At 30.6% G+C, this 23,615-nt stretch overlaps 3 protein-coding genes across 5 annotated transcripts; 1 reads left to right on the forward strand and 2 right to left on the reverse strand.

The window, feature by feature from the left end:
* Positions 1-287: 287 nt before the first annotated feature.
* LOC114935632 (high affinity nerve growth factor receptor) lies at positions 288-9,807 on the reverse strand. The gene is made up of 9 exons (XM_029308508.2): positions 8,448-9,807; positions 3,825-4,028; positions 3,448-3,548; positions 3,158-3,298; positions 2,728-2,890; positions 2,166-2,446; positions 1,811-1,984; positions 1,486-1,644; positions 288-1,385 (listed from the first exon to the last, which is right to left on the reverse strand). The coding sequence occupies exons 1-9, from the start codon at positions 8,512-8,514 to the stop codon at positions 1,083-1,085; spliced, it is 1,593 nt and encodes a 530-aa protein (XP_029164341.2). The 5' UTR covers positions 8,515-9,807; the 3' UTR covers positions 288-1,082.
* A 5,755-nt stretch (positions 9,808-15,562) lies between these two features.
* On the reverse strand, positions 15,563-16,943 carry LOC114935633 (uncharacterized). Of its 3 annotated transcripts, none has more exons than XM_085481499.1 (4): positions 16,632-16,940; positions 16,319-16,503; positions 16,155-16,244; positions 15,563-15,626 (listed from the first exon to the last, which is right to left on the reverse strand). In XM_085481499.1, the coding sequence occupies exons 1-4, from the start codon at positions 16,735-16,737 to the stop codon at positions 15,609-15,611; spliced, it is 399 nt and encodes a 132-aa protein (XP_085337625.1). In that variant the 5' UTR covers positions 16,738-16,940; the 3' UTR covers positions 15,563-15,608. The 3 variants fall into 3 exon arrangements, with proteins under 3 accessions (XP_085337625.1, XP_029164343.1, XP_029164342.1); XM_029308510.2 differs by lacking the exon at positions 15,563-15,626 and adding an exon at positions 15,824-15,979 and having other exon boundaries at positions 16,319-16,500; positions 16,632-16,943; XM_029308509.2 differs by lacking the exon at positions 15,563-15,626 and adding an exon at positions 15,824-15,979.
* A 1,015-nt stretch (positions 16,944-17,958) lies between these two features.
* On the forward strand, positions 17,959-23,507 carry Kap-alpha3 (karyopherin alpha3). Its single transcript, XM_029308473.2, has 9 exons — positions 17,959-18,099; positions 19,027-19,129; positions 19,979-20,183; positions 20,362-20,522; positions 20,794-21,020; positions 21,376-21,741; positions 21,844-22,078; positions 22,223-22,314; positions 22,697-23,507. The coding sequence occupies exons 1-9, from the start codon at positions 18,031-18,033 to the stop codon at positions 22,784-22,786; spliced, it is 1,548 nt and encodes a 515-aa protein (XP_029164306.1). The 5' UTR covers positions 17,959-18,030; the 3' UTR covers positions 22,787-23,507.
* The last annotated feature ends 108 nt before the right edge of the window (positions 23,508-23,615 follow it).

Genomic DNA, 23,615 nt, shown 5'->3' on the forward strand with positions numbered 1-23,615 from the left:
TATTTTTTCACTGTTATTACAAATTCTTTCTTTTTTTAAATTAAATCGAAAAAGAAAGTTGTCACGATAATAATATCCTTATTTTTAATAAAAATTAAGTAAAACACTACACATTACAATAATTATATCGCATCAAAACGATCGTATAAACTATTTCGAAAATACTTTCTATCCATGCTACTTTAATAAAGCTTGATGATTTAATTATTTTACAGATTTCGCAAAGTAGCATCTCTAAACGCGAAAATCTTATAAAGAAGAAAACTTCGTAAGAATAAATCAATATATAAAATATCGAGCAAATATTTTGCATATTTAATTATTTGATTAAATAAGTCTCACATTAATCATTTTACTCTACTCTAAACTTACGAAATTATCGGAATTACAATATTATTAATATTATACTTCAAAAATAAAATTAATAAAATAACTCTAACATATATATATATAAACGTTAATACTATCTCGTGAGTGCGCACGTGTTTAGAAGCATTAATATTCACAAGCTTTACACACTTTTCTGATAAAAAACATAATTTACTAACGCATTAATAACGATCATTATTATAGGATGATTCTTGCTGAATGATACAACCATTTATTTGTATATCACGATAGTTTAGGAGGCTGTTAATAGTATATTAATTTTTTTTAGAGAAACTGTTGAAATATATTCATAATTATTTTACCAATTTTTAAGTTAATAAAAAATTTGAATTGCAGATTTAATTATAGAGAAAGTTTGCAATGTTCGAAAAATAAAAAATATATCATAAAAATTTGGTTTTTTTATATATACAAATTGATTTTATACAAAAATATCCTACGTGCAGCATTATTATTTCATCAGATAATAAAATGGACCACGTACTTTATATTCATAACTTCTCAGCTTATGATATGACAAACTGTGACAATCTGTTTTACACACAATCGAAGTATTACGTATCCTTACTTCACTCGAGGAGTTCAAGTTATATTTCACATTTCTTCAGCATTTCATTGCTTCGCATTCGCGCGCGTATTTGGAAAGTTGCGGTTCAGAGACAATTATTGTCTTCATTGTCATAAATACGCTATTAATTGGATAAAGCTGGAAGAGCCTGCAGATATTCGCGAGGACTCGTGGGTGCCGGAAGCAAGTAACCATCTGGATCCAAGACATCCGGGGTGCGTACTGTCACAGGACCTTGCGGCGGTCTGGGCAACGATCCTTGCTGGATCAATTTACTCTGCGCCTTCTCCAGCCTGTCCAGGATGTCAGGAAACTTGATTCGTTCCCGTGGTTCCATCTTCCAGCAGTCGCGCATTATCTCGCAAACGACAGGCGGACATTCATCCGGCGGGAGAAGCATGATGCCTTGTAGTATGAGTTTTACAACCTGTGTGTAAAAAGGTGCGATGAAAAAAGATATAAAAAAATATAAAAAATAATGTAGAATTAACAAAATTTAGAGACCTATTCGAAGCTGCATTACTGACCTCTTCATTAGTGTGACCGTAATAAGGTTGCTTGCCGAATGAGAATACTTCCCAGAGGACGACGCCGAAGCTCCAGATATCTGTTTCCAAGGTGAACCTTCCGTACATTACGCTTTCCGGTGACATCCAACGAACCGGAAGTAAACGTGATCCTCCAATCTGAGGAGCACATTAATTGTGATATAATTTAAAAATTATGTAGCTACTCATATATCAAAGATATGATATTATAAAAAAAGGATGGGTCGAGAGTTTCCTTCTCTTCTACGCAGAAGGAAAAATCTTAACAAAATTTTTTTTATATAATATTTGAATAAATATGTACCTTGTAATAATCGCAGGTGTAGATGTCTCGCGACATGCCAAAATCAGCGATTTTCACCACTAAGTCCGCACCCACCAGACAATTCCGACAGGCCAGATCGCGATGCACGAATCTTTGCGCCGATAAGTAAGACATGCCGGCTGCTATTTGTATCGAGATGCAATGCAGCGAATTCTATATAAGCAAACGGTATTTTATCTTTATCGATTAAAAAAATTACGCTGACTGCATTCGTAATAATAAAATTTTAATGTGCGATAACGAAAGACGTAACGGTGTGTTTCGAATATAAAATTAAAACGCGATTAATGATAAATCGCATGTATGAAACATTTCGATTGATTATTGTTGATACCTTCGTTAAGGGTTGCACGTCAGGTTTCGACAATTTGAATTGCGGAGAATTTGCTCTTAGCACTTCGGCGAGATCGCCGTACGGCATGTATTCGAATACCATCCACGGATTATTCGCTGCATCCCGAAGCACCATTCCCTTCAGGGACAAGATATTCATATGACTGAACGTTGACATAATGTCCACTTCTCGCATAAAGTCCTGTTCGGCTTCGGGCGTGGCGGTGTCTTTCAAGACCTTTATAGCGACAATCTCCTTTGTGTCTCTGTTATGCAATTCACCTGTGAAATATTTTTATTTCTGAGAAATTTAGTGTTATTTAATAACTCGGTGAGAGACTTGTTTATTATATAGTCACAAAACCTAAAATTAAAACAAAATTAAAAAATAAAATAAAAATATTAGTATTAATAACATTTAATAATGTAGAACATTAATAGCATTTTGTGACGTTAAAAATTTTTTTAATTTTGTTAAAAAAAAGATTACAGAATATTTTTATGAATTTTAAAACAATTCTTTTCTTCCATTTTCGATTTATTCGATTTAAATGATTTTGTACCTTTGTAGACCTTTCCAAAGCATCCTTCCCCGATGTCATGTAGAAATATGAGACTCTCCCGTTGTATGATCGGGACCCCCGGAGAAGTACAGGTGAAATATTGAGGATTAGGTGTATACTTATGCGCTAATAATAAGCCTTTCTTCAGATTTATCGGAGTCCCCTAATAAGATACATCAAGAGCGAGACATTATTATTAATTATTATCAAAGGATATTAAATGCGTGTTATCAATTTTAAGATGCATATAATCTTACTCGTAAATATAGTGAATATACAAGCTAAGATAATAAGAAAATTATTTCAGGAAAAATTCAAAATACGAAAATATAGCTTAAAGATAGAATTTTCTGTAAGACAACATTTAATCTAAAAAATACATCTTAGGATAAACGTAATTTTAATGAAAGATTTAAAACAAATGACTTACATTTAAGGGATTCCTCTGAGATTTAACACTGTAACTTCGTCTTCTCACACCATACACGATACTCAATAAAATCATTATTATGGCAACAAAAGCTATAGCTACTCCTATTATTTCAGGTACTTTGTATCTTAATTCTTCCACCTGTCGCATTTAAATATAATTTTTTGGCATTATATTTGTAAGTATATATAAATAAGACAAACGATTATTGTAGACACAAACATATTGCATATAATAAAACTTTGAAAGAGAAAAAGATTATGCTTAATATAAAAATAATAAAAAAATACCTGTTCAGCCTCCGGAAGTTCATTATTCGTACTATTTGTTGTACTATTGTTATTACTCGGTGGTATAATATTATGAATTGGACGCGCGGCATTAGAAGGAACTGCACAAAAAAATTATTAACTGTTACTATTAATTATTAATTGTAATGTTGTAAATTTTATCTGTATTATATGAATGATAAATTATATTTTCGCAATTACTTAGGGGGCTTTTTATCAATTTAATCATTATACTCTAAATCTCATTATACTCGAAATCATTAACGCTATATTTTATGTATCAATTGCATTAATTACAATATATTATAAATTTTATCTAAATTATATTAACACTATAACAGAATTTTGACGAAATAATTAATGAAGTGCAGCTTTACCGATTGCACGATTTGGACATCTTAAATCTTCCGTGGGTGACGACAAATCGTGAGGGCAAACACATTTCGATGTGTTGTTCGAGAAGCTGCGACAGGCTGCTTCTTTTCCACAAATATGCGGATGATCCTGGCACGCCTTGATCTCGGAATTGCCGTAAATCGGTGACGTTATTACATCTGACGACTGTTGATTGGATGCACTTACTGATAAATAAAATAATTTCGCATTATTCTCTACATCCTGCGACTGATCTACATTTTCGAAAACCTGAAGCTGATGTCCTAATTTTCAAAAAAATCTGGTTTATAAAATTTTATCATTATATAAATATATATATATATATATATATATATATGTATATATTAATTTATATATTTATAAATAAGATTTTTTAAAAACTAGAACGTCAGTTTCAGGTTTTCAAACTGTAATATATATATGTTAATAATGAATAATATACTTATATAAATATATTTATTATTAATTAATACAAATAATATAAAATATTTATTATTAATTAATTACTTTTTTATTATTAACAAAATTTAAATAACACCTATAATTTATTCTTTGCCAGTGCAAAACACATTGAGATTAGAAATATAGAGAAATTAAAAATATATACTAAGATAGACAATTATAATATATTGAGATTGAAACACAATTGCGCATAGAGGAAATAAAATCAGTTTGATCCTACATTAGATTTGTGTCATTTTTAAATAAATGTAATAAATCGTGTATTAATAAAAATAGTAATAATAAAGTATTAAAAATAGTAGTATTAATGAAAATATTTTACACAATCTTTTCACAGCAATAAAGCAAGCGTAACATTGCAATATAAGTCTTCTCTATCTTCATTTGACCCCAAAAATGCAAGATATATTAGTCGCATTTAAATATAAAAAAATGTTATATTCCATAATGAAAAATTTCAGATTCGCAACGTGGATCTCCAACGTGGTTGACTCTGAAATTTGACGGCGGAGTTTTGTCGCGTCGGTATCTTTTGCCTCCCGGCGAGAGATCGCCTACGCGAGATTCGCAGGACCATCGCAAACGGACTGTAAAGGGCAAAGTAAGTCGGGGAAAGAAAAAGGGCCGCATATTTGGATTGGGCACAGAAAGATAGAGACAGTGAAGGCATTCATTTGGTACTCTCGGAGAGCATGTAACGGGTCAAAGCGTTATCTCTGCGGTCAGCGCTCCCCGACAACGAGTCTCGCTATGTGTACCTATTATCGCCCCATATATATATTCCTTGCCTGCCTACAACTATCTCCATTACCGAGATTTCTCATATTTATATGAAATCGCTCGTTTTTCCCGACTAGATTCTTATAGAAAAAATATAAAATAATTCATTGACACACAAATCGCGCGAATGTAAACTAAAAGAGGTGGTTCCTCTTCTTGATCGCTATGTGTATATACCTATTATCGCCCCATATATATATTCCTTGCCTGCTTGCAACTATCTCCATTACAAGATTTCGCATATTTATATGAAATTTCCCGTTTCTCCTGACTAGATTCTTATATAAAAAATATAAAATAATTTATTGACACACGATTCGCGAGAATGCAACTAAAAGAGGTGGTCCTTCTTCTTAATTAGATCTTACTATAGAGAGAAGGGCTGCTGCTGCCTTCGAAGGGAGTAATTTAATGAAGGTTAATTCCAACTCCGATATATTATTATACCATCGCAATCAATTATTGGCCGTTGCCAGATACCGTGATTTTCGCATTTACGCGTTTATTACATTATTACTGACCTCTGCTCTCTCTGCCGTTTAATGCGCGACATAGAAAAGCACTATTGGCTCCGCCGACTGACCCTCGATAGTAGGAATATCGCGTAGTAAGTAGTTAGCGGAGAATTGTTTTAATTTATGCTTAGCATTTATACACATTTGCAGTAATTATGATATAATGCAACATCTCATAATTTACTAATTTTTAAGAACTCAATTAATCAGTTTGGTTATTAATTCTAATGGCATTTTCTTAACAAATATCAAGTCTACACCTTTTCTTGGGAATATTTTTGAAAGGCTCAGTTTGTTTTGCTAGAATTTTAGGACTTGTTATTAAATTTTTTGTAAATAATCTTTCAATTATAAAGATTAAAAAGAAAGAAAATCTCTCTATATTGACTTATGAGAAAAATATATTTTATTTATTATCGTACTCCACAAAACTTTATGTGTGTAAGATAAATTTTATAACTCATTTTATGACTCATTTATCAAACTAATGATCGATGCGTGACATTTTACTTAACATGTAATCGTTTCGCAAAATTAACAAGCATATTATATATGATAAAATTCATAAGAAAACTTCTGAAACACTCTATTCATATAAGTATTCAATTAGCTAGGATATTTTATTAGCGATAGTTTACTAAACTTGCAATTGGTTTCGGTTTAATAAAAAAAATCTAAAACTGACAGTAATGACATTCGATCCTAATTGAATCTGCTATATTGTCTTTTAACTAATACGGTTGGTTGATGATAAATTTGGAAACTTCAAATGCAACCACGTGTGTCGAGGCGCGTTTATTTACAAATCCAGTCTTTATGTCTACAGACTACAATCGAGGCATTATATTTGCGCGAACGCCTCATCCTGGCTAAATGTCCAATTCATGAAGGGACCGAAAGAGATAAATCGCGAGGTGCTCGTAAAACAATATATAGATACAAATAAATATATACAGGACGATTTGCAATTACTGTTCGAAACGATAATCATAGATATTTCATTTAAATTGCAAAAACAAAATTTCTTATGAAATAATGTATCAGGAAAAATAAAATGTCATTTTTTTTACATTAAATATCATCTTGATGATTAAGTCTAAAATCTCAATTCTCTCTGTTAAAATAAGTTATGTTTAAAGTAAAAAAATAAGTTTTGTTATTTACACCTTTTGATTATTCTCTCTATCAATTTTTGTGAATGTATAATAGCTTATAAAAATAAAAAATATTTTTTATTTTTGAGGGCTCCCGATATGTCGATATTATTCAAATATAAAAACCTATTTTATGATATATAAATATATATATAATATTTCTATTTGATTATCATAACAATTTTTAGTATGTAAATTTTAATTAAATATTAAAAGTTTATAAATATTTATAAATATATATATATATATATATATAATAATTTCTATTAATATAATTATACGTATTAAAAAAAAAACAAAGTTATTGTTAAAATTTTAAATTATGGGTAAATTATTGAAAAAATTTATATTGTATATTAAATTAAGAGACACTTATTATAGATAAGTTAATATTCAAAATAATAATATAAAATTGTCAATATTAGGGGCATTTTATTTATTGTTAGCGAACGTAACATCTGGGGTTATCATCTCGAACCGAAACTTATCGCGAAAAGGTCGAAAGCACCTAATATTACAGATAGCGACAGAGGGCAAAAAAAAGGTCGGTTTCTGATTTCTTTCCAGAAAACCATCTGTTTGTCCGACAAAATACATATAGATAAGTTTAGTTAATTATGTTTTAATCTTGTCAGTTAGTTTTTATATGATTTTTTCTTTCAATGTCATAATTTTTATAGACATTTTTCTTTTTAATATATATACATATAAATAATAGCATTTATAAATAAATTAATGCTAACGTAGATAGAATTTCTTTAATATTTTTCTAACATTTGCAAACAACCTTTTAATTGCGCCAAAAATAATTAATTGCAAAATTAATTTTTATGCTGTTTCGTAATACGATATAAAATATTTATACAATATTTGTATTTCAGATTCATATTTTTTTAAATTTTAAATACAAATTTTAAACATAGAGGAAAGTCGTAGACTTTCCTCTATGTTTAAAATTAAGTCTAGTTTAAAATAAAGTCTACGACTTTCCTCTACAGATATACAATCGTAACGATTCATCATTGAATTATGACTTCATTTATTCCTGGAACATTTGTTAGGAATATTATGTTAGATAAATAGGTAGAAAGAAAGAAAAAAAGAGAAAAAATATGTCAATCTGTTATCTAAAATTATAAAATTATTATTTATTTTAGTATTTCACGAAATTTTAATATAACTTTCATCAATTTAACAATTTCATATAATCACGCGCAATATTAAATATAATTTGTGAAGTGGTCATATCGTTATCGTTACTTATAATACATTCTTGGTAATTTATGTAATAGACCTAATTGAATTTGATACAAATTAGATGACTCTTGTTTATTCCACGAACCCATTAACCCAATGAAACGAAGAACAAACTACTGTGTGTATTCAGATTTCTCAAGAGAAGCTTTCAGAATTTCTACCATAAGTAAACAATACGTATGTCAAATCCAATTTTCAAATCTTTATAAGCATTAATTTAATTCCATTAAAATAAGGCTGGATATTTATAAATATATTTTTTGAAGAGAAATTATATATTAAATAAATCCTTTACATTTCTAATATATCAAAATCATCCCTTACATATCTAATGTCAATAATAATGCGCAGATGTGATATTTTTGTTAAAAAAAAACATTTTATTGAATAAAAAAAATTAGTTAATTGACAAAATTCCATCTAAAATGACACCTACCTGTTCTTGTTTCAGAAGAGGAGAGGCCCCTTTTTCTCGGCACCCTTCGTGCGTACATCGCGCGCATTTGTAAACGTGCAGGTAAACAACGATCACCCTCTCCTCGGTTGGAGAAAATAATTCTCTGCACTCGTTTGCCGCACTTTGTGTTCTCTCTCTTTCTCTCTATTTCTCTTTTGCTGAGAGGTATCAATTACCACCGACACGCTAATTGCATCGGTATTATTTCGACGAGAGAGATCCTTAGTACAACCACCCCTAGAGACGCCATCGGAGCTTTGACAATATTTTCACAAATTTTCACAAATTGGCGAGTCTTATTGAAAATCCCGAGAGATCGACGACTGTCGACATGATAAAAACACTCGTATCTCCTCACATAATACGCACTTATCACGTGACACATAATAGGACCCCGAGTGACCTTCGCATTTTCGTTCTTCCCTTATTTTACCCCAATCTATCGGATTCGCAATTTATTAGATCGCTGTCAGATTCCTCGGGATTTCCATCGCCAGTTTTTTCCGAAATCCTGACCGAGATCGTCCCCGAAATGATGACGGGTCATATTTGTTTGGAGAACGGAAGTCCTTTGAGCAACGAGGCTGAGGAACGAGATGACTTTAAAACCTTAAGCCGGAAGCCCGAAACCGCGTACAACACCCGGGGTGACTTGGAATGACGTAGGTGGAGATGAGAGACGGAGTGAGATATGTATTCTCTCTTCGATGAATGCTTAACCGAAACTGAAGACCGCTTCTTCGAGACTCCCTCGCTTTGCTACGCGCACGAAACAGCAGATATGTGTATATGCGTATGTATGTGTGTGCGTAAGATACACGCATGCAGGGATTTACGCGAGATTTTAACTTGGTTCATCATCGCGTCTTGTCGGCTCGACCTACGCTGTTGTCAAAAAAAATGACTCACACGTTTTGGGGTCCGTCGTAAGCCTCCAAATTTCTTAAGCGAGGGTGCGTCTTCAACTTGTTAAGGCTTGACTCGCACCTGACATCCACCCACGTATCAGCAAACACATAATAAGTATTTGGAAATACTTTGGCACACTTGACAGTTCGAGTTAGATTAATATTTTGGGAATTAGAAAACAGTTTTTAAATTTCCACAGATAAGATTGGAAAACGTTGTGAAGATTGCTATTTTTCATCAACGAGCTATTTCAGAATTATTTTATATTAAAACAAACTGTCGTCTAAGAAAGACAGGGACTCTCTTGCTTTCTTTGAAAAATATTGGATTATTTTATCTAGAGATGATAATTAAATTGCGCGAATGACTACGCGTTTACGCATGCATCGTATCAATATACGTTTTCTATAACACATGCTGACGCTATCTCAGCAACGACTGCTTATCGGTATTTATTCTTAATCCAAGGAAACATACAGATTTAATTTTTCGAATTTTTTTTCTAAATTAAAAGTATAAAATTACGCATCGCGACTAATAAGATAAACCGAATCGTTTTCTAATTAGCAAGATCATAATAATCGCAATCAATATTTATGCAATTCAGAAAATTTAATAACTGCTTAAGTTAGCAAGTTGAATCATCAAGTACACTTCGAATGGGAGAATCTTATTTTTCTTGCAATTATTACATTCTCACTTTTTATTTCATACGTTAGAAATATATATATATATATATATATATATATATATATATTTACAATCGGATAGTCTAATTAAAGAGATGTAGCCAATGAAAGAAATTCATAATTTTTTATGGGTATGTGTGTATCATTTATCTTGAGCGAATAAAAAATTTAATATATGCTATCATGATGAGTCTGATATGTTATTGCCTAATGAAGTGGTACCCCACTCTTTCTCTCCTTCTTTCTCTCTCTCTTTCTTTTTTTCTCTCCCTTACACTCACTTACTCTTAAGCGAACAACTCGACTTTTCAGCTTCCGATCATGATAAACAAGTCGACTCGATTCACGAGAACATGAAGCTTCTATACAGAAATTATATGCATGCTGCTGAATGTGTGCCTGTATCTCAAAGAATACGTATAATCTATAATGCACTCGATGCATTCTCGCGCTAGAGCTTATCAGAGATCATTTATTATTCAATTTTAATTCTAACATGAAATTTGTTATAGAATATTCAATAAACTGGAAAACAAATTTACTGAATTCAAATAAATATTTTATTTCAAGTACTGCCTTATAATCATTTATTTGAAACTAATAATATTGATTTAATGTGAAAAAATATTTATTTGCTATAAAAAATCTTTCAAAACAGATAAATATTTATTTGTTTCCAATAAATTATTTATAAGGCATTGAAATAAATATGTATTAATTTTTTTTTTCAGTGTAGGAATAATATCATTACAAAGATTGTCTTATATAAGACACACATTATTAGTTCACGAGTATTTCTTTTGAAAGCTGAAAAGTCGATCAGTAATATAAAAATTCCCACAAATAAAAAATTTTATTAGCTCAACAACATGATACGCAGAATAATAAAAAATTTCTTTCATTCATTACATTTATTTTAATTAAAGTGTGATTTGATTAATTTTTAGAATACAGATTTCATATGAATATTTTTAGAGAAATGTGTTATTATCATACTGATTGTTTACGGGATGAATGAAGACAACATTTCTGGTATGTGCGTAATAGGTCTGTGATGAGTTTCGGACCGAAATAATTTTGAAGGATTGCCATTAGATTGGTGTATTAGTATACGATTGATGTTGTTCTCGATCCCGGGTCGGGATAAAGCGGGTGTTTCAACACCGTGGATTCGGATCGTTAATAAAGCGGGTGGTTTATAGTTTCTGGAGATCAAAACACGTACCAAGTAGGCGAGAAATGAGTCGAAACACAAAAGTACGGCGGGGGATGCGGGACAGGGGAGAGATACGTTAATAGTTTTCGAAGAGGCTCTCGTCGGAATGGCGTAAGTGTTGTATATTTACACTGGCGTTACAAGCTCACACCTGGACGCAAGAATAGCGCCGGTTCCTCTTTTCTTTTTTTCCCTTTTCCCCGAAGTATTTTCTCGAGCAATACGTCAGACTTTTGTTTGACAAAAGCGATCGCTCCATATTTTTGTCCCGATGCATTAATGCAGTTATTTCGGTAGATGCGTGCGGCTTTGTTGCGGATAAACAAGTTTAAAATCAAGGGACATAATAATATATCGCGTTTTCATCGATGACAATTCTCAAATCAGTTAGATACTAAAGCGTCACTCATGTGATAACAAATTGACATTGAAAGAAATTTTTATGTAACATTTTTAAAGATTTTTCTAAGAGTTTTTCTTTAGTTTTAAGATTTAAAAAAATTCTTACCTTAATTATCCGTAATCCATATATCTAAAATCTTTTTTATTCCAGATAGTCCATAAAGAATCCAAGATGCGTGTTTGTTGCAATTAATTTGCGAATATTTTTGTATGCGATGTTATGAATAATTCTGTAACATATCTGTAACACATTGATTAATTAATTATGAGAAATTAAATTAATTTATGAAAGATAACATTTTTGTATATCGATTGGATATAAAGATATTATAATTCATGTGAAAACAAATTGACATTGAAGGGAATAATTTTTTTGCAATTTTTTTAAAAGATTTTTCTAAAAGAGTTTTTTTAGTTTTAAAATTTTACCATTTTAAAAAATTGTTTACCTTAATTATCCATACATCTATAAAATCTTTATTAATCCAGAAAATCCCATAAAGTATTCGATAAGATGTGTGTCTATTATGCAATTAATTTGCGTATACTTTTTTTACGATGTTATGAATAAAATTCTGCAACATACCTGCAACAAATTAATCAATTAATGAGAGAATAAATTAATTTATAAAAGACGGGAATATATTTTTGTATATCAATATGATACAAAGTCGTTATTCATATATGGCAACAAATTAGCATTGAAAGAAATTTTTTACACGTTTTATAAGACTTTAAAAAAAAAAATTTTATATTTTAATTATCCATAAAATCTCTTTTATTATTCCAGATGATTTGCGGAATATTCGAGATGTATCTGTTGTAACTAATTTGCAAATATATTTTTTTTTACAATGTTATGAGCAATTCTGTAACAAATTAATCAATTATCAACCATTAATCAATAATTGATTAATTAATAGAGATTAAATTAATTTATGAAAAAATAAAATACCATTTTTTTGTATATAAAAGCATTACGAAGAAAGAGAGAAGACTTCACCTTTAAATTGTATCAGAGAGACAGAAGGAAGGATGCGCACAGGATGGCTTACACCCGTCGAACATTGCGGAATGTGTCATTTGCGTTCGATCGCGTTCCGGAGCGACATAAAGTCGGTATGCGTGCAGATGGTGGCGGCCTTAAGAGGGTGGTCTAAAAAAAAATAAAGCACGACTAGCCCGAACACCAGAGATGAGAGAGTTTTGTTTGTGTTTCCACGCGAGATGGGTGATTCTTAAATGACAAGAAGCAACTGGGATAACTTTATATCTCGGAACAATACTCCGTGGAATCGGAAGCGGAATGGAAAGCGGGAATTTTTTTACGAGACTCTCTATAAGAAATATAAGGATGCGTTTCTTCTCTCGAAGATGAATATGTTTGATACTGTCGTGATAATAGGTCTGGAAAAACTTGAATAAAAAATATTTAAAAATTGATCCTTTTTTAACAATAATTTAGAATAAAACAATTTAATATTAAATACTGTGTATATATATATATATATATATATACTGCATTCAACAGAATAATATATAAAAATGAAAGCAAGATATACAAGTTACAATTATATGCAAATAAAATATATGATTAAAGAACGCGATTTTTTCTCAAACGTACAGAAATGTGTCACATTGTCAGAAAAAAAATGAAATTATTACCTCGGGTATTAACATGCTCTCTAAGGCATTTGTACTATCAGTAGCATTCGTATTATAATTCCTACACCCTGTATGCGCATTTAATAAGCCTCGTAACGTGCATTTTCTACAGGTTTACTGCCTGTCCAAGAGCCTGCAAAGATTTCAGCAAATTACAATAATGTAATGTAATGTAGAGAATATTCTCAGAACTTTATTTTATATTCTTAATACTCCTTTACATAAATTTTTTATATTAATTGTATTAATATAATTTTTATATTAATTTTTTTATGTTTTATATTAATTTTTCTAACAACAATTGGATGCGATAATCAACTTTTAGAAATTTTAATTACAAATCACTAAATCTTAATTATCGATTATAATTAACTTGATACTATAGTTTCTCAGGGATATAACTACTCTCAGAGATACTAAAATAAATTGAAATCTTACAATAGGTGCAAATTATCCTGCGGGAATCCATTTTGGCTTAAAGTTACTGATTATTTAATTTCTCCTCTTTTTGTCCTTCTCACGTTGCTTAAATGCCAGTTCATTTTGTTGCCTCTTTTTGAAGATCTCATCTTCTACATCACCAAAGTCTGACATTATTAATTATACACGATCCAAATTAACATCGCCACTGTCTGTCAAAAAACCCTGCGCAAATAACAAAAAAATATATTATTTGTAAAAGAAGCTAATTATAATGTAATTAATTGTTTAACTAATATGTTATTTTGAAATAACTCAATAAATCAGTGAATAAATGATTTACTGATACTTCATAATATATTTAATTGTATAAATTTAAATATATTATTTAATAAAAAAAACTTATAAAAAATTGTATAACTCTTTTTTAATTTCATTTAAATTATAAAATATATATTCTTCCTCTTTTATTACAACTAATTATATAAATTTAAATAATTAAATTTAAACTAATTAAATTTAAATTTAAATATAAATCCTTTATTAATTTTTTCAAATGTCAAAAAATGTAAAAAGATAAAACTTTACTCCTTTTATTTAATTTAGAAATAATTTTTAAGAGAGAATTTAAACTTATTCTTTTTAAAACAGTATTTACTCATAGAAATTGAAAAATTGAAAAAAAATATTAAATCTTAAAATTCAAGAAAAAATAAAAAAATAAAAAATAAGTGTCCAATAATTAAGAAATGCCTAAATGTTGGCAACTGTATTCCTTAATATATCAACATGATTACTAAATAAATTAATAATTTTTCATTTTTTTCTTTCTTTAGAAATATTACATACTCCTGTCTTATACACTGCTTTTTTACATAAAGCCACAATAAGTCTGTCAATTGCGTCTTCTCTAAGTTCTAAAAAAGGGAAATGTGGTAGCAAATCTTAATTACAATAATGATGATATACTTACTTGAGCGTTCTGTGTCCTGCCTGTCCTAACGAAGTGGATTGCGAAGATCGAGTGAAACCGATTTGCGGCTTCCACCGATTCCCATTATTGCGATTCATAGCCTCGAAATCTTGCGGTTTCAAAAAGCGCGGCAATCCTTAGCCCCTTTCAGTTTACGAGCGAGGAAAACATGACTGTTACTGTATTTATAGGATCCCGGTATTTGACACTATTCGAAACAAATACACATTTCTAAAGAAAATGTCCACAAAATTATAATTACGCTAAATAATACTACGTTTTTAGTTAACGATACAGCGGTATCTGAATAAGTATTATACAAGATGGCGGCAAAAGAAAATTTTTGAATGAGAAAAACGGCGCGAATTTTTGAATTCATCGATTAATCTATCGCACGAATTAAAAAACTCGCCAAAGTTTTTCAATACCCAATCGTCGCACATTTGTGCAAATGCAATTGCACATGTAATGCGGTCAAACGCGTAACATTAATTAATTATAACTGCGTGTCATTTAATAATATAATACATATAGAACGACATTAGCGATATTTGATAAAAATATGCAACGAGCTATCCGTATCCTACTGTATTTGTATTATATATTTTCGTTTATAATAAAAAATATATACGAACCAATAGACATTATTATTTCTAACTGGCAAACCCTTGACAGGTGAAGGCAACGTGCCCTGTCACTCACACAATTATCTGCTAAGAGTACGTACAGTGCTTTGCATACCAATTATGCTTATTTCAACTTCATTATTAAATCCTACGTGATTCATATATAAATCTTTTATAAACTTATAATTGCTGTTCCCTAGTCCGATACAGTCTGTCATCACCACAGAAAATGTTTCTTTTCTAAAAATAATAATGTACCTAATATTAATTTAGCAAGATTGATGCAACGCTAGCAAGCTTCAATGCAACACTTATATAAAATCTCTCTTTCTGTACGACTAGTATCTTCGAAACTCATGATTCAAAAAATTATACAACAGATATATTAACATTAATTTTCGAAGAAATATTAATTGAAACAAAATTACATTAAAATGTACTTTTATATCACTCACTTTCTGCTTCCGTTAAGCTATCATAATGTGACACCAAAGCTTTAAATAATTTTTTTCATCAACAAATGGAAGCAGAGCTACGCCCTGCCATACAAATTTCTTTCCATTTAAGTCAAAATTAAAATCTTCTGGATAAAAGTCGATAATATGAGATTTCTGTAAATAAATAATATATGATAAAAATATGTATACATATATAAGAAAAATTTTAAAATCACAAAGTATCACAATTTGATGCATAGTTTGCCAAATCATGAATTCGAGTGTATCAACAGATTAATGTTTTTATACTATCATGCTTTTCAATAATTCCTCTAATTGTTATACATACTGGATCAATCATTAATTTTACCCATGGTGCAGATAAATGTTTTTTACTATCAGCAGAAAATACACCCATCAATTGCTTTAATGGACAAAACTGCAACAAAACATCATTAAGTCATGAGCTAGATGTGCAGAAATATTATACACTTATATTTTGCCGAGACTTACTGGTATAGTATCTTTCTCGAATTCTGTAGAGACCACCGATGTTAATACAATCGCTTGCAAACGGTGCATAGCGATAAGGGAAATACCATCTCCACGCAAACCTTGCTGCGCAACCTTGATAATAATATCGCCAGATCCAACATAAACCACGTACGTATTGTAAAGCGCCGTTATATATATTCCTACTAGAAACAAACAAGTAAATGTCTATGTGTAGCGTAATATGTTAACTCTTTAATGTAAGTTTTATTTATTAAATCAACAAACGAGTATTCGCATATAAAAATTATTCCAACTACTTATTCATTATTACCTAAAGGCAAGGTTATCAGGAGATGCGTCAAATTTAGATTCGTAATCTCGATCTTTGAAATCATCTCCTCAAAGTCGCACTTTATCATGCGACTGCTCATCATCATCGCCGTCTGCTGTTGCTTCTTCAATTTTACGCTTTTGTTCTCGGAGCACCGACATAACCGGGGATCCGAAGATCCGTTTGGGCGCGCAATTGAGAAATTTCGCGTTTGAATATCTCAAGATTGTAAACTCGCGCTGTGATTGGCCGACCGATACGCCGTAATCGTAAGCAACGTCACATGTGATTGAGATGGCCGTGTCGTAATCATAAACTGTCCTCGACTGTGATTGGCCGATCGTCGCATCTTAAATAATGAACAAGTCTAAATTTTACATATCTTCCGGCTAACTTCCAATATCTAAAAATATTTAATTAAAATTAATCGGATAACTCACAAACCTTTTTAATTGTACTTCAAACATCTTCATACGAAATACAAACGATTCCATAAAAAGATTTTTTAAAATTGCGTTGAGTGTCGGCTAATTCAATACGAATAAGTAGAAATTTGAGTCACCATTGCAATTCTCGATCTCTCGATATATCATGAAGTATCGATTGAATGGATTGATAATGTTACCAATATTACTTACGCGATCAGTGAATTTCCCTCTAGTATTATATGTATGCCATATATGCGTAGCGATGAAAAATTTATATTTGACATTTGACATTTGACGTTTGACGTTTGACATTAATTTGACAGTTCGATATCCAAATAATGGACAATGTGTTTTCTAACCAACACTTTCGTCCCTAGAAAACAAACTCTCTTATTGGACGTCGACCTGGGGGATCCACCGGAAGTGCAGATTAAAGTTGCGTTTCGGAACGCGTCGTCCTCGTTTCCGCGCTATGGTCGCTTCTCCTCGACCTTCTTCCGCGTGTTTTTCGGAACGCTCGTGAAACGTCCGTGATCTGTTCTCGCTCGGCTTTCTCGCCTAGTTATCACGGGTGGTTTCACAAATTGTGAGGAGGGAGGATATAACGTGAGCCGTGAGGAAAAAACGACTCGGACGCTGTGACAGACAACGCCGAACAGCAACGACGGCAATTGTTAACGTGATCGGGCGTTTTATATGCATGATATTGCATATTGACATACGTACGTGTGCCGCGTTAGTGAAACGAGTCCGGAGTGCAGTTGTCGATATAGACTGGAATAGAGATCGGAGCGAATTATCAGTATCACGAGGATATATCGTGACAGATATATATACGCATACATATATATAATATTAGGAGAAACCGATCGAGTTCGCTACGCGGAGACGAGAAATTTCGCAATCGACATCGTACGACAGTACCGGCGCACATTGATCCTACGCTAGTGCGGAAATTGGTTATTGAAAAAATGGCGGCCGAGGCAATGCTAAGTAAGAACCGAATGATGGTGTTTAAGAACAAAGGCAAGGATCTGGAGGTGAGTGATTCGTTTCGCGTTGAAATCGACGAAACGTGACGGAGCTTCTCCGGGGGATGGGAATTGTGTGCAAATTTCTTGCTCCTGGAGAAGTTCTTTGAGACGCCCTCGTGTCTTAGGTTCCCATGCACGATGATGCCATTTTTTTCCCCCCTCAAAGTCGTGCGTACATTCGCATATATGTACGTTGAACTGCTCTTTTCCCTTCTTGTTCCTTCCTTGTTCCTTCCTTTATTTCTTCCTTTTTCCTTCCTTTTTCCTTCTTTTCGTCTTTCCTCTTTTCTTTCTCTTCCTGTTTTCCACATTGGTTCCTCTGCCACATTTCATCTACATTTTTTTGTTCTCTACTTTGCTACTTTTTTTCCTTCTTATTTTGTCTTCTATTCTACTTGTTGCTTCTTTTATACCTTATATTGAATTGCTCCTTATTCTATTAATATATTAAAATATGATGCAATAATAACTTTTTGTTGCTGCATTATTTTCATTAAAATTTTATCCAGTTATATTTTATGTGTTCAATATTTGAGTTTTTTTAAGTTTAAGTAAATTATTGGTACACATATTTGTGTAAAATGAAATATAAAAATTCTTCAACTGAATCCTTAACTAAATATATGCTTTATTTGTGTAAATTATAATTAATAGCATTATTTTATAATATATAAATTTGATTAAATATATATTTAGTTGTACTATTTAATGAAAATTTAGATTTTGAAATCTCATCCTAAAACTATATATATTTTTATATTGTGAGATAATTTGATTATTTATTGATACTTTATAAAAATTATAGTTATTTTCATATAATACTTAAATGTCTTAATGTTATGAAATTAAGTTGAATTAGCCTTATTTTGATGTGACTGACATGTTATAATTATTATTGGATATAACATTACAAAGTTAATATTATTGTTTTAGGAGATGAGAAGAAGACGTAATGAAGTGACAGTAGAATTACGTAAAAATAAGCGCGATGAAACTTTACAAAAGCGAAGAAATGTACCTATCACAGATTCAACAGGTATGTTTAAAAATAATTTTTATCACAATTTATTGCTTTTATATACAGGGTGTTATAAAAGTACCGGAACAGCAGAATAACCCAAAAAATATGAATCCTAGAAAAAATGCTAAGTACTGGGTTTTTATGATTTTTTCCTGGCTATCTGACGATGACCTTAGCCAGGAAGAAAATCATAAAAACCCAGTACTTAACATTTTTTCTAGGACTCATATTTTTTGAGTTATTCTGCTGTTCCGGTACTTTTATAACACCCTGTATGTTAGCTTTAATATTTTATGTTAGATATGATCTTATAATTAGATATTGAATATATATTGAAATATATAATGCTTTGAAGGCTGAAACATAATTTTTTTTTTTATATAGAACTCTTTATATAGGATTTATATAGAATAAGGAAATAGTAATATATTTTAAGTTAATTATTCCTGCAGATGTAAGAAAATGAAATATTTCGTATTTATTGTAGAAAATTTATTCACATATTTTTATTTCTTTAATTTGTAATTTATTAAGTTTGTAATTTTAATTGTAAAAAATTAAATCCTTTTTACTCTCTGTGAATGCAGGTAGCAAATAAGTTTTGAATATATTAAATTAAAAAAACAATTTTACTTTAATAAATATTATGTGTCACTTAAGCATTCTTATCTTAAATATAATTTTTTAAAACTTTTTTTTAGTACTTTGTGTAAGCCAAAATAAATAAGTTGAGATTATATCTTTTTAGATATATAGACCACACACACTCACATATACACACACATACCATATACACATACATATATATTAATGAAAATAAATTCAAACATTAAAACATTTGATATATATCATTTTTTCAAACAGATGAAGATGATATTGATAAACATCTTTCAAAAATCAACTTGGAGGAGTTGGTAGCAAAAGCAGGCAGTTCAGATCCAACAGTACAATTACAAGCTGTGCAGTCAGCAAGAAAGTTACTGTCTTCAGATCGTAATCCACCTATTGATCCATTGATAGAGAGTGGGATTTTACCAATCTTAGTTCGTTGTCTTGAACAACATAATAAGTAAGAAAATTTTTATGCATAAAATATTATCAACAATTCTTTGTTTTTGTGTTTCGTGTTTTTGCCTTTGTGCAACTTGTTTTTCTGTTATAGCTGTAATTTTGAAAACTTACTGTATCAAGTTATATTCATCTATATGATGTGAGACATTTATAAAACTACTAATATAACTTTCTAGTCCATCTTTACAATTTGAAGCAGCCTGGGCTTTAACAAATATTGCAAGTGGGACATCGGCTCAAACGCAAGCTGTTGTTGCTGCTGGTGCAGTTCCACTCTTTTTGCACTTGTTACTTTCAAGTCAACAGAATGTATGTGAACAAGCTGTGTGGGCCTTAGGTAACATCTATTTCTAAACTTATAAATTGCTTAAATTATATACATTATATCATTTTATCAAATTAATAGAAATACATGCAATTTTAAAGATATATCTTTACATAAATGTAATTGTGTATGAATTGTAATTGTTAAAGGATTTTAATCTAAATGCATTAAATGACATTAAATTTTTAATTATAAAAAATATATTTGATTTAGCAGGATTTAGAAAAGATTATATATAATATAATGATAAATATGTTATACAATATATGTTTATTTATTGTAGGTAACATAATTGGAGATGGTCCAGCACCTAGAGATTATGTTATTAAACTGGGTGTTGTACAGCCACTGCTAACGTTTATTAAACCAGATATACCTATTTCGTTTTTACGTAACGTAACATGGGTTATTGTAAACTTATGTAGAAATAAAGATCCACCACCACCAGTTCAAACCATAAAGGATATTTTACCTGCTTTAAACGCGCTTATTCATCATACTGATATTAATGTAAGTATTATATACATATATAAAGTCAAAAAATAAAATCGATAATTCTTTTATATAAATTAATGTAGGACATAGTTAAAAAAGCAAATACATAAGTAAATATAAATGATCTTTGAACTTTTAATTAAATTTTTTATTGAGGCAATAGTAAGATAATTTAATAAAATTTATATTTAAAAAAACTGCAAAAATAAATTGATTAATAGAACAACCAATTCTATAGAAGTATATATAATACTATTCTTCCATTGCATCTATTTTTAAATATAGATTAAATACCATATATTTCTGTATGATTGTTTTTAGTTAATGAAAATTGTTGAGTCTCTAATATCATATCTTATCTTTTTCACAGATTCTTGTTGATACTGTATGGGCCTTGAGCTATCTCACTGATGGTGGTAATGAGCAAATTCAAATGGTTATAGACAGTGGTGTTGTACCTCGTTTAATACCACTTCTTTCGCACAAAGAGGTCAAAGTGCAAACTGCCGCCCTTAGAGCAGTTGGCAATATCGTGACTGGCACAGACGAACAAACACAAATTGTTTTAAATTGTGATGCTCTTTCGCATTTCCCCAATTTGTTGACTCATCCAAAAGAGAAAATTTGTAAAGAAGCAGTCTGGTTCCTTTCAAATATTACTGCCGGAAATCAATCACAAGTTCAAGCAGTTATAGAAGCGGGTCTGTTACCACTCATTATTCGTAATTTAGCAAAGGTATGTAGAATATATAATAGTTTTATACAGAGAATGTATTATATTCTTTTATTTTGTATATTATTATATACACGCGCGAATACACATACATGTTGTTTTCAGGGAAAATTCGAAGCACAGAAAGAAGCTGCATGGGCAATTAGCAATCTTACGATAAGTGGAAATAGGGATCAAGTTTCGCGGCTTATACAAGAGGGTGTTATTGGTCCATTCTGTGATCTTCTTTCTTGTAAAGATACTCAAGTTGTACAAGTGGTATTAGACGGTATCCATAACATGCTTAAACTTGCTGGCCCAGACGTTGAACATTTGGCAAATATGATTGAAGAATGTGCTGGTGAGTATACTTTATTATTCGAAAGTAATAATAATAGTTATTATTGTTTATCTTAGATATTTCTTCATGTATATCTAGAGTAACATGTAAAAAAAAACTTGATAAAAAGTTACACTTGTTTATATATATTTTCTTTATTTATAGGTTTGGACAAGATTGAAGCGTTGCAAAATCATGAAAATGTAGATATTTACAAGTTAGCGTACGACATCATCGAGCAATACTTTTCAGAAGAGGTAAAAAGAAACATTTTTTCATATTTACAATTCACTCATAATTTATTTATAATTTAGAAAAAACATGGAAATAAAAGAAAGATTAACATTTTTTCTTGCTTTTAACACATTATAAAAATCTCGTAACATGCTATGCAATAAATTTAATATTTTATATCATTCTGGTTCGTCATCTCATTGCTGTACACTCAAATTGCAATATAAAAATATTCTCATGCTATTACATATTTTTATTTATTTATACAATAGAATGAAAATTTCTAATTAATGTGACACTGAATGATTCTAGAATTAAAAGGCTAGATTTATAATACATTTTGCATTCTTTTATCTAATAACATTGACATAAATCTTATCTTCATATCATAATGATTGATTTCAGGCGGATGATGCACCTTTGGCACAAGGACACGAAGGAGCTTTTGAGTTTGATCAGACGACGAGTATTCCGAGTGAAGGTTTTAAATTCTGAGAGAGTCTCCACTTATTTCTTATTCTCCGATCGTGCCGTCCCCCGACAAACTCCAATGCGGAGCCATTTTGCTTTTCTCTTTCCTATTTCTACATTTCCTTCCTGTTCCAATGAAAGTGTAGCAATATGAACTTACCATTGCTGTGGATCGAGAATTATCGCGTTTGCTAATCTAAACATACAGTGTGATTTGTCGACTTTTCCGTATTCTGGAAAGCTCGAAGTAGAGAAAAAGAGCTGATAATGCAATGAAAGAGAACCATGATAATTACCAAAAACTGATTATCCGTGTACTTTAATTTTCTTCTTTCCCTTTTCTTATAAATATATCTTTTTTCTTTTATAATACAATGATAAACGTTAGCGGAGTCTTTAGGCGAGCGAGCGCAGCTAGCTACATAATGCATGCAAATAAATTATCATAGTGAAATCGATTATTTCTGCATTGCAATGTGGAATTAAGGGAACGAAAAGGAAGGATTATTCTATTGCTTGATCATGCTGCTCTCCATTCTAACTCAGGACGAGTCTTGGTTAGCGATATTACTTTTATAAAATAATTCGTGTATATTTTAGGCATGTTAAATTTATAATGATATTGATTACGAAATAAATGAATCAATTGACTACTCTTTACTAGCATAATTGATAAGTATGGACATATTTCTGTAAAGACAGAACAATTAATAAAATCCATCGTGTAAATTCGGCACAACTTTAACTATTATAGTCGATTTTATTTTAACTCATTGATTCTATAGAATTAGTATGTGTGCCTGTGCTGATCCTTAATCTCTATAATTACATTTATAAGTTATTACCTAGAAAA

The sequence above is a fragment of the Nylanderia fulva genome, unplaced genomic scaffold, assembly GCF_048542155.1.
Source record: "Nylanderia fulva isolate GAGA-0341 unplaced genomic scaffold, ASM4854215v1 Scaffold18, whole genome shotgun sequence".
In the NCBI taxonomy this organism is placed as follows: Eukaryota; Metazoa; Arthropoda; class Insecta; order Hymenoptera; family Formicidae; genus Nylanderia; species Nylanderia fulva.